Source organism: Manis pentadactyla, chromosome 14 (genome assembly GCF_030020395.1).
Source record: "Manis pentadactyla isolate mManPen7 chromosome 14, mManPen7.hap1, whole genome shotgun sequence".
In the NCBI taxonomy this organism is placed as follows: domain Eukaryota; kingdom Metazoa; phylum Chordata; class Mammalia; order Pholidota; family Manidae; genus Manis; species Manis pentadactyla.
The window spans coordinates 17,567,155-17,579,325 of NC_080032.1; the positions used below are offsets into that span (position 1 = coordinate 17,567,155).

The 12,171-nt window shown below is 48.1% G+C and overlaps 1 protein-coding gene across 2 annotated transcripts in view; it reads right to left on the reverse strand.

The window, feature by feature from the left end:
* RNFT2 (ring finger protein, transmembrane 2) overlaps nt 1–12,165 on the reverse strand; it is a 56,844-nt gene extending 44,679 nt beyond the window's left edge. Inside the window, exons 1-6 of one of the 2 annotated variants that reach the window (XM_057492068.1) lie at nt 11,989–12,165; nt 10,495–10,573; nt 10,205–10,381; nt 9,631–9,689; nt 4,459–4,937; nt 2,948–3,024 (exon numbers count right to left, since the gene is read on the reverse strand). In XM_057492068.1, coding sequence (XP_057348051.1) covers nt 2,948–3,024; nt 4,459–4,937; nt 9,631–9,689; nt 10,205–10,228 — 639 coding nt within the window. In that variant the 5' untranslated portion in view covers nt 10,229–10,381; nt 10,495–10,573; nt 11,989–12,165. The remainder of the gene's footprint in view (nt 1–2,947; nt 3,025–4,458; nt 4,938–9,630; nt 9,690–10,204; nt 10,382–10,494; nt 10,574–11,988) is intronic. The other variant, XM_036929552.2, reaches the window with a different exon arrangement.
* Between the last annotated feature and the right edge of the window lie 6 nt (nt 12,166–12,171).

Below are 12,171 nucleotides of genomic sequence, written 5' to 3' on the forward strand. Positions count from 1 at the left end.
ACATTCCAGAATGTTCCCTGACAAGTAGCAACTTTTCTCTTTCTCGAAGGTTTGGAGGAAGCAGGATTAAAGATGAAAGGAAGGGTACTGGCATCTTTCTATCTCCCTGGAACCCAAGGGCTGGTCACAGAGAAGGTGAGAGAAATGTGGAAACCTGCCACCTGGAAAGGCAGGAGAGCACTGGTTCTGGAGCTGAATGGCCTGGGTTTGAATTCTTGGTCTACTATGTGGGGGCTGTCCAAGTTACTTAAACTCCTTGCATTTCCCTTTCCTTATATGTAAAATGGGTATACAGTATATGTATCTTACAGAGTTGTGAGAATTAATGTACATAAAATGCTGGGGACAGTGCCCAGCATGTAGTAAAATATTAGTTCACATTTACCATCAGGAACTGAGATATTGAGAAGTTAGGTAACTCTTGCTCAAGGGCACATGTTTTAAGCCTCAATGCCTTCATTCGAAAATGGGGGTTTTGTTAAAGATTAAGTAAAACTTATAAATGTAAACATTCAGCCTGGCATTGGCTCTTACTGAGGCTAAGTGGTAGGACCTATTATTCAGACTTTACAGCCCAGCAGTAGATCCAGACCTATAGGCTGGAAATTTCTGCTCTCACTTTTTCTAGCCTGGACCTCCAGGGCCTACTGCCCTGGACTGACCATTCAACGAGGGGCCACATTTATAGGATTAAATTAAAACTCATACACATGGATGGCAAAACCCTTCATAATCTGGCTCCATTTCTTTCTTCAGCCTTGCTTCTCATCTTCCCTAGGAAGACAAGCTGGAAAACCTTCTCAGCCTACTATTTCCCAGCAGCTTCTCAGCTGGAGAGAGCTCCTAGGACACTTCTGGAGAAGGTGTGGAGCAGGGTTCATTCCTGTCTGGGTGTCCTGGGAGACAACACACAGATCCCTGTGCAGCTGATTCTCCAAAGCTCATCTTTTCCTGGACCAGGGTTGCTGCATTGCTGGAATAAGATGAGGTCATAACTTTCTTGGTGTAACCTTCCCTGCACTTTCGGTAAATGCTCTACTGTCTCCAGACACTGCTCAGCGCCCCAAGCACTGTTAGGATACACATTTCCATGGAGCAGACAAAATAAATGCATCTCCATCCACCCATTGTTCTCAGAGTGGTCAAGGTTAATGACCCCGGAAACCACCTCCAAACAATCAACTGCTCTCATCAATGTGAATAATCCACTCCACAACCATCTTCCCCCAATGAACAATGGATTCCAGTTTAATGCCTTATAAATGTGAATCAGAAGTGGAATAGAAATAGGGAATGAGCAAAGCTCCAAGAAGTCACTCTGAAGGACAAAGGGAATAGTTCTCTAGTAGTAAATGCACAGACAGGCAAAAATATCACCTGTGTCTTCACAGGGTTTAAGGGTCCCTAGAAGCCTGCCCATGGATACATACAGGCAGATTCTCTCACCCCCTAAAATTCAAGTCAAGGCACCATTTCAATGTTACTCCATGTGCGAGAGAGCCAGCCAGCCCCTCCAAAGCTTCCCACTATGGTGTTGATCAACCTGCTGTTCTAATAGCAGCAGAAAAGTGTTGGCATGAAGAAGAGACTAAGGGTCAAGAAGAATCTCTGGCTCAGTGCCCAACTCTGGACCTCAGTGGGCTCATGGGCCAAATGGAGACAGAGTTGCCTTCTGTGGCTCATGGAGACCTAGGTACCTAGGTGCTTTTGAGAAGGCAAATGACCCCAAAGAAGGGTCAGAGAGGATGGCAGGTGTTAGGAGATCATATATGCAGTAGGAAGCATAGGCTTGTTAAAAATAGCTTGATTAAATGTTTCCTATATGCCAGGCACTGTCCAACTCCTTCTGGGCACTATCTCATTTAATCCTCAAAACAGGTGCATGAAGTTGGTAGGAAGAATTCCTTTTCCAGCGGTGGTGCCTGAGGCTGAGATCACCAAGGTAACCTAGCCGAGGGCTTGCAGGTGGGTGGAGGAGCTGGGATTTGAACCTGGGGAGAGTGCAGCCTATGGCTCAACGCTTGGGTTCATATCCTGATGCCACCACTTGCACTGTCTGTCTGACCTCAGGCACAAGGAACTTAGCATCTCTGAGCTTCTGTTTCCTCATTGGGAAAATGAGATCAGAATGTTTTTGCCTTTCTCCCATGTTGCTGGGGATGAATTTGCAAGATGAGCTGTGCAACAGGCTCAGCTCTGTGCTGGGCATGGTTAGTGCTCAGTGGGTATCAGAGGGCATTCAGGATGGTGGTGGGATGCCCTATGGTCACCCAGCAGGGTCGGCGGGGTAGCCTTCACTGTGAGGGTGCTGGAAGTGAGTTAGTGGGTTGAATGTCAGGCAGATAAGGGGACTGGGCCAGCAGCACGGAGATGCTTCTGTTGGAAGGACCTGGGAGAAGGGTGGTACATCCTAGGATCTTCACAGGGGTGGCAGGCAGAAGAATGGTCCCCCAAAGATGCCCTTGTCCTAATCCCTATATCTCTGTTTATGCTAGATTATATGGCAAAGGGAAATTAAGGTTGCAGGCAGAATTAAATTGCTAATCAGCTAACCGTGGGATGGGAAGAGATGCCTCGATTACCCAGGAGGGCCCAATACAACCACAAGGGTCCTTAAAAGGAGAAGAGGGAGGCAGAAGAGGAGAGCCCAAGGAAGGATGTCCACAGAGATGCAATGTTATTGGCTTCAAGAAGGTGGAAGGGGCCATGAGCCAAAGAATGTGGATGACCTCTGGAACCTGGAAAGGCAAAGAAAGAGATCTTGAAACCCTCCAGATCCTTCCTGTTGAGCTGCACTTTTGCTTACACCTTGACCTCAGCCTACAGAGACCCACTTTAGAATTCTGACCTACAGAAATGTGAGAAAATAAGTTTGTGTTGTTGTAGAACATTATATTTGCGGTCCTCGTTACTGCAGTCACAGAGACTGATTCGCCGGGTGACTCACCTTCAGTGAGACCTGTTCTCGGAGCACAGAGTTGGCATAGGCGAAGGTGCTGGCCATCCCAATGCACACGGCAATGCCTGCAGACAGATGGAGCCCCACACCATCCGCTTAGACTCATCTGGCCTGGCCCTGGGCTGACCAGCGACTGTGAGCCACGAAAAGGTCACAGCGTTGGTCCCCTCAGTGTTTACAGGCTAATCACAGGAGAGAAAATCCCAATTCCAGGGGATTTGGGTTGTCATGTAAACCACTGGGAACCCAGAGCCGCTCTGAGCACAGGCCTCTGACTTAGGGACAGGACTGAGACCACTGCAGGGGTACTGTACAGAACTGTGTTAAAAGCATGCGCTGCGCAGTCTGGTAGGACTGGGGTTCAAATCCTTACTCGGCTACCTCCTTTCTGTGTGAGCTTGGGCTAGTCACTGTACCTCTCTGAGCCTGTTTCCTCGTCTGGAAAATGGACAGAATAACAACCGTACTTACTTCATGGAGGGATAATGCTTATAAGCATAATCTCAAGCAGTTAATAAATACTACCTATTATTATTTCTACTCTCAAAAAGTAGAAATGAGGGTGAACAGGCAGGGTGAACTGAGTCAGTTGGAACTCACCAGAAAGGGCCCTAGTAAGGCATAAAGGATGGCCTGCTCTCCTCTAGATGTTTACTTACAGGAAGTGGGAGGCCACAAGATAATTCCGAGCACAACTCCTAAGCAGTAAACTAGAATAAAACAGTCGTCTAAAACTCTCCAGGGCACAGCCACTTCCTCACCTAATAACAATACATAACAACAACAATAATAAAATAACAGTGGACAGAGACCATTTACTGAATGTTAAGTGTGTGGCAGACATGAGGATAAGCGACTTCATGAGTCATTCTCTTCCTAATAATAGTAACAATAGGATACTACTTCTTGAGCACTTGCTTTGCACCAGGTTCTATGTTAAGAATTTGCATGTATTAATGACATATATAACAAAAATAATAACCTACTTGCATAGCATGTACTCTCTGCCAGGCACTGTCCTAAGGGCTTTACACATATTAACTCATTTAGCCTCACTGCAATCTCCTGAAGTAACTGCTGCTATAACCCTCATTTTATGGACGATGGGAACAAGGCACAGAGAGGTTAATAAGGCATCCAGCACCACACAGCCAGGAAGGGGCAGAGCTGGGGTTCAGACCCAAGCAATCTGAACTCTTAGTTGCTACATTCTACTCCTTCACACCAACTGACAAGCACACGAAGTTACTATCACAGCCCCCAGTGCAGATGAGGAAACTGAGGCTCAGAGGAGGACAGTGACTTGACCAAGATCATATAGCTAATGGATCAGATCTGAACCCAGGTCTGCCTCCGAATCCCTTACCTCCAAGCACTCTTCACCTTGATAGCCTCTACAGCCCTCCCCTGGCATTAGGGATAAAGAGCCCCTTCACCCCAACCCAACTGGGAGACCTGGGCTGCGCCCCCAGCCCCGCCCCCCGACGCCCTGGGCTCACCAAGCTTATGCTGGAAGCACACTTTGGCCAAGAGGATCAGGATGAAGGGCAGGCCTTTCTGCAGCCAGCAGACCACGGCCTTCAGCTCGGACAGGGCGGGGGCGGGCGTCCCCGGCTGCTCATCGCCTCCCTCGTCGCCGTGTGCACGGTGGTCACCACCCACGTGCTGCAGCAGCGAGCCCCCCGCGCGGTGGCCATGGTGGAAGTGGTGGTGCGGCGGGCGGTGGTGGAAGGTGCCCCCCTCGCCGCGGCTGCCGCTCTCCTCCCGGGACGCGGGCATCTGGATGAACACGTCCCCGCCGCCGGCCGCGGCCCCCAGCACCAGGCTGGACGGGAACGGGGTGGCAGGCAGGCCACCGGACGGGAGGCCGGACAGGCTGGAGAAGAGCGCTGGCGGGGAGGCCGCTTCTGCCTTGAGACTCTCAAAGACGCCGCCTTCATCCACACTCGATTCGGCGCTGAGCGCCTGGCTGCGGTTTCTGGGCAGGGAGGGAAGAGAAAGTCCTAAATCAGGCAGTTGGGGGGTGGCAGATAAGAGCATCAGTCATGTTAAGGACTGAATTGTGTTCTCTCTCAAATCCGTATGGTGAGGCCCTGACCTCCAGGACTCGATAACATAACTATGTGGAGACAGGGTCTTTGCAGCAACGACTAAGTTAAAACATGGTCGTTAGACTGGTTCCTAATCCAGTAGGACTGGCGTCCTTATAAGAGGAAATCTGGATGGACACACACACACACACACACACAGAGGGATGGACCACATGAGGACCCAGGGAGAAGATGGCCAGCTATCTGCAAGCCAAGCAGAGGCTTCGGAAGAAACCAGCCCTGCCAGCCTCCAGAACTGCTAGACGGTACACTTCTGTTTGAGCAGCCCAGTCTGTGGTATGTTGTCCCCACAGCAAACTGGCACACATAATAAGAGCGACAGGATCAAAATCTATACTGAGAATTTACCACGTGCTAGACACTTTTCGAAGTGTTTTCCATTGAGTAACTCACCAAACCCTTTCATCAACCCTGTGAATTTGGTACTAATAATGGTACCCCCATCTTATAGATCAAGAAACTGAGGCACAGAGACAGTAACTTGCCCAGAGTTGCACAGCTGCTAAGGGAAGGAGCAGGGGAAATTCAAACCCAGGCAGACTGACTCTCGAGTCTGCTGTTTAACCACTGTACTTTACTGAAAAGGAACACAGTTCCATGACTCCAGAATAACGTCAGGAACCCAGGCCGCCCTGACTCTGTAATCTTCAAGCTTAAGGACTCCCAGTTCTCAAAAAAGAGGGTCCAGCCTTGGTCAGGGCTGGTATGGAGAGGATAGCAGACAATTAACGGGAAGAGGCGGTGAAAGGAGAAGCGCACTTTCAAACCGCAGCTCCACTCTTCCTAGGGGCCTTGACACCCTGTTTTCTCACCTGAAAAGTGGGTATAAACACCATTCATGCATAGAATTTCTGTGGGATCAAATTTAGAATACCCTTGTTGTTGTGCCCTACACACAGTAGGTGCTCAATGAATGGGAACTAGTATCTTTAATCCCTATGGGAAGACCTCAAGGGCCAATTGCCTTATCCAAGTTCCAAGCACAGGCCTCTCGTGTTGGAATCAGGTAAAGGAGCCTGTGGCTCTTGCAGAGCTGTTGCTGGCAGAGTCCAGAGTCCAGAGTGACCTCTCCAAGAATGGAGAGCCCCCACCTGGGTGCATTTTTCCACCAACACCATGCCCCATGTGCTGGATGTCAGCTCTCTTCTGGGCTTCTCCTCCTTTCAAATGAAAACATGATGTAGAAACTCAGTCTACATGATACAAGTGGAGCTGGTTTGCTCTATTTGCATGTGTCAGGGGAGGGGCAAAGAGCCTCCCTCCCCTCTCTCGTCCTACGGTAGGGTCCCCAAAGCACCTCCCCAGACCCCTGATACTCCAGATACATTATGCGCTTACTGAAAACGAGGGCTGAGTCATTTTCATCCTCTGGACCCCATGACACAGGGCATACAGTAGGTGCTTAATAAACATATGCTAGCTATCATCCAGGCACAAAATGGCACCAGGAGGGAGGCTACAGGGGAGGTTTTGCACCGCTTTCACTCATGACCCTGTATAATCTATTCTTTATTTGGAGACTAGGGTGCATTTTAACAAACATACTTGGTTATGTCATTACCCTACAAAAAGGCTTTCCATTCTAAACTCCTTCCTGCAGTCTCAGACAAACCCCATAGATCAGGGCTAATACCATTCCCACTTTACAGATGAAGAAACTGAGGCTGAGAGAGCCAAACGTGCCAGATGCCCTGGATTATCTGGCCCCAAACTCCAATCCCCTTATGCACCCTTCTCTCTACCCAGAGAGGGCCTCTGTAGCAGCTGTCACCTTCACAGGGATGTCTTCCCAAACCCCAGGTATCTAGGTAACCCCATCCCACCTAGATAATCTATGCTCATCCATCAGTTTCAGCTAAAATCTCTTATTTGGTGGAGCCCTACCTCCTCCCAGACAATGATGGTCTCCTTGCTTCTTGTTCTCACTGTACCCTAAGCCCCCTGCATGGGATTATCCCAGCTGTCATGTCATTGCTTTGCGGAGGCTCTCAACCCTGGCTGCACATTATAATCACTCAGGGGAGCTTTTGAAAAAAACTACAGGTACCCTAGACCCACTGGCTGACCAGCTGAATCCAAATCTTTGGGGGTGGGCCACAGCATTTCTATTTCATTGGAGCCCTTCAGGTGATTCCCTCCAGCATTTCAGAGTAGGCCCCGCTCCAAGAGGTCAAAGACCAGGACTGTTAGCTCCCTTTGTATCTCTCCTACCCAGCACAATGCCCCTGGCACAGAGACCATGCGGAATAAATACTGAAAAAAAATGAATGAATGAGCATACTAAAGGCTCTGGGAAGGTCTACAACTGAAAAGATTAATCTTGTTTAAATCTAGTGTTTCCCAAACTTATTTGACAGCAGAATTGGTTTTTTCTTTCTTTCTTTTTTTTTTTTTTTTAGGAAAACCTATTAACATTTTCTAGAACATCAGTGAAACCCAGTATGGGAAATGCTGGTTTGGAGACATCTGAGGGTTAGCTTCTCTGGCTTCACAAACTTGCCCTGGGGGTAAGTTATCATACGCCTACAAGGGAGGGAACTTAAAGACGGCTACCTGCTATCCCACCGGAGGCCCATCCCTGCTGGCTCCAAAAGCGCAGGATACATGTGGTCTTGCTCCCTTGGGTTTGGGATAATAATAAAGATAATATTAATAATGACAATAACAACTGACACCATGGCTATGATCCTCCAGGGGCCTTGAGCTTTTTCTGCACTTCAAGAAGCTGAGCTAGAAAGCAGGAGTCCTGGCAGGTGCCCACAATGGCCCACATGGGGGCCACCCTCTCTCCCCCGCCACCCCATGGGGCCATGGAAAGCTTTTCTAGCCCCCTTGAGCTCACCAGTACTCTGAGTTCACTAGGCTCAGGGGGCCTCCAATACAACCAGGCAACACTCAACCCACCAAGGGGCTTTTTATAGCTGTCCTCCCTTCCCTGGGCCTCTCCCCCACATCCAGCCAAGATTTCAGCCTAAATGGGAAAGAATATTCCTTGGAGGGACAAGGCTGTGCTTCTAACTTAACCACTTAAGGGCTAGAATGTGAGGCAGCCCAGGAGGAGAAATGGATCTGCTCAGATAGGATGCAGTTAAAATGTGGTGACTCAAAGCACAGATTTGTAGAGGGGCAAATGTACTGGTACCCAAATATCAGGGGTTCAATTCCTGGCTGTGTGACTTTAGGTAATGTACTTCTATCTCTGAGCCTCTGTCTCCTCTGCAAAAAATAGTGATAAAAATCATCCTGACCTCATCAGGCTAATGTGAGAGTGACAGTTAGCATATAATACATGGTGGCCATTATGTTTCTGCTGTCGTCTCTGCTCCCAAAGACCTCATGATTCGCTTGAGAGCATATAGCAAGTCTGTACTTGGCGGGTGAAAAAACTCCAATAGGCAAACTTGTTATACAACAGATGCTGGGTTTCTGCATCTTCACACTCATTCACTCATTCATAAACAACCTTCAGTTTTATTATCTGCCATTCATGGGGAAACTGAGGTCTGGGGTGAAGTTGCTTGCCAAAGGCACCATTAGTGGAAAGTGACTGAGCTGGGATTTTGGCCAAGGGGATCTGACTTAAGCCCAGTGCAACTGGCAGGCTAGATGCAAGACTCAGGTCTCAGTGCTGGGACTGGTAGATACTTGGTGATTTTTACAGTCAGCATTAGAGTTGCAGGGGACCAGGAATGGGATGTGAGGGAAGAAAGACTTGGTTACCTTCTCCTTGGGTGTCTGGGGCTGGAAGCCTGTCACAACCTGAGAATAGGTTCCCATGGTGTGCATTCTCTTGGGCTGAACCTGATATGAACTCTAGCAAATGAGTGTTTTAACTGTGTTTTCTCAGATTCTGTATTTGTCTTTTGGGCATCCACCAATTACAGGGTCAAACTAACAGCCAAAGTTGTTTAACTCTGCCCTGCAACCCAGAGCCCATATCCCCACACACATCCTGGGACTCATACACCCTGCCAGGATTTCCCCTGCCCCAAATCACCAAAGACCAGATACCAGGCAACTAGAGACCACCTCTATAGCCCAGAGCCCACCGACATTATTCAAACTAGCTAATCTTAAGCTGTTTCCCCAGCCCTGCCTTGCTTTGTGTGGAAAACACAGTAAAAGCTGTGGCCTATGCTTTCCCTTGCTCCTTCAGCCTCCTGACTGACCCTGGTACTTCCCCATGAGGCCCTCCATGGCGTGGTGTGCCCCCTTCTCTTGGGAAATATAAGTAATAAATTCTTCTCTCTGTGGTATTAGCCTCTCCATGTTATCACACAGTCACTTCTATAAATTAAAACCATGTGGGTACAGTCACTGATACAATGGGTCAAGTGACACACTGATACACAGTCTTTGAGAATTGCCATGAGAGCAACAGCAAACTGTTATGTCTTAAGTAGTATATGCCATCATTGTGCAAAGCAGTTTCTGTTGGGATCCCCCCTGCTCACCTGACAAGTAACCTTGAAAGGCAGGTGTTTTCGATCCAGTTTTGGGTTGGCCCTGACCAGCTGAAGCCCAGAGCCCCCAGATGGAATGAAACCAGGAGATGCTTACCTTTCAGGTGGAATGTTATCTGTGTTGCTGCTGTGACGTCTCTGCATTTTCCTTAGGACCTGAAAACCAAACATGGCATGAGCCAGAGTTTCCCAACATTCCCACTGATGGTCAGATTGCCATGGAAACCGTAAACAAGTATTACTCCTATCTCATGTCGCTAGAGCTCTCTGACATTTTGCAAACCCTATTTCTATCTGTTATGCATTTCAACCCTCAATTCAACATTCAATCTCATTGAGAAAAATGTTATCACCCCACTTCACAGATGAGTGTTTGAGATCCAGAGGTCAAGGAAATCCTCACATGAGAGGAGAAAGCAGTGAACTGTGCAGCAAAGAGGTGCTGGCTGGGGTAAAATAAGCAGCAGACTGGCATAAGGGGACATGGATTCTGGACTGAAGCCATCCCTAACTTGCTGTGTGACCCGGCACAAATCAGTAACCTCTCTGTGGCCTGAGATACCCCATCTGTTAAATGGGAGAGAATGGAGTAGCTGAAACCCAAGCTTCCTTCCAGCCCTCCCTTTCAATCAGGTGGTAATACGGCTGTGAATTCTCATGGAGACATTCACCTGGTTCACTGTGAGGAGCCACATGGACTTCAGAACTCCATGCTGATGACACCTGAGGTGGACAATCAGGGCTCCTGATGGATGGGACCATTGGATTGCAGAGAAAGTAGGCTTCTCCTTCCTTTTCCTCTCCAGAGGAATGTATGGGTCACAGGAGCTTACCAGAGACCCCAAACCCTGGATGAAAAAAAAAAAACTTAAGTGAATAGTCCATGGAATGCCTTGAACTTGAGAATAAACTTTAGGGTGTCATCAGTAGCTATAAGCATATGATTCTTTCTGCCTCATACCTTTGGTTAGCCCCTCATTGATCTCCCTTTAGGACTCCTGAGGACAGTTATGATCTTAATGTATTTTGTCCTATAAGTCCTGAGTAGGGAATACAAAAAATATGTTTTAGGTCCTCCAATGGCTTCCCATTGCAATTAGAATAAAACCCAAGCTCTCGCGACAGCTTATAGGTTCGGCCTGATGTGGTCTCACCTATTTCCAACCTCCTTCCCTCTGCCCACCCTTTAATCACTCCCCTCTGGCCACACTGGCCTTTCATTTTCTCAAACATGCCAGCTTGTCCCTGCCTCAGGGCCTTTGTTCTTGCTGTTCCTTCTCCCTAGAATGCTCTTCCTTCTGGCTAGCTCCCTCAGGTCAAATGTCACTTCCTCCCAGAGGATTCTCCTCTCACCCTTCTGAACCAGCATACATCGTCCTGTTTTATCTTCTTCATAGCACTTACCATTTACTTATGTGCTTACTTATTTATGGTTTGTCTCCCATTAGAACGAAAATGCCACAAAATCAGGGATCCTACCTTCCTAGTTTGCCCCTTTATCTCAGCATCTAGAACACTGCCTGGCACAGAGTAGCACTCAACAAATTTGTTGCTTGACTAATAAAACATCTATGGGTCTGTCAGTTACCTTTTTCTATATCCTTGCTCCCTGACCTTTTGCCCTAGAGAAAAAATAAAGACCATAGACTTTCCACAAATAGGCTTAGTCTCCGTGAATATTTTCTGTACCAGGACCAAAGGTAGTATCTGACACTTAGTTCAGGACACTGTAATGGGCTGTTACTGAATGACTTCCAAATCCTGACCAGCCTTCTTCAGGGGGCAGCAGTGGTGTTAGTAGGGCCGCTGATTAGACAACCCACTGGCTAAGCCTCTTTTCTCTTTTGGAAAATCAACTAAGAAATGGATCATAGCACCATCTTCATATATGAACGAAAGCTTACTATGTAAATATTTTTCAGGAACATACAATCTTTGCTTAATGCCCCTTCTGGCGATCCCCCATCACTTGCACATCCTTGGGGAAAATAAAACCAGTATCCCAAAGTTCTCATCCACGTTATTTGACACAGCCTCCTAAATCACATGCCTAAGATTCTACTTTCAAACGCTTGCTTTTGAAGGGCTTCATAAACCCTGTCGGAAGCAGGCCATACAGAATTATCGAATTCTGGAATACATTTTGCACGTGGAATGCATCTGCATGAAACGTCATTTAACTTCTGCTCCATTCAACGTACTCCATCCCTATGAAGAATTACACCCCGATGTTGCTTCGCCGGGCCGCTACGCGACTGCACGGAAATGCAAGCAAGAGCGTCTCCTGCATGACTCGAACTGGAAGCAGACAGGTGCACTTCGGGAACAATGCCGCCAGCGTTTTTCGTTCTTGCAACTAACGTTCTGCGCAAAATGCTCTAGGACTAGGACTGCAAGGGCCGGAGACTACACGGACCATCCTGAGGGAATAAAAAAACCGCGTTCTCTCTTTTACCTGCCCAGACAATTCAGCAATCACAGCGGCATCATTCACGTCCTTCCAAGCCAATCACTCGAGCCACTCGGGGAGCACGTGACTTCCGAGTGCTTCCGGCCTCTTGTCGGTTCTTTCTCAGGCGGCCTTAGCTTCGCGCTAAGACCGGAGCTCTGCTACACACACCATACGCACACGACTGCC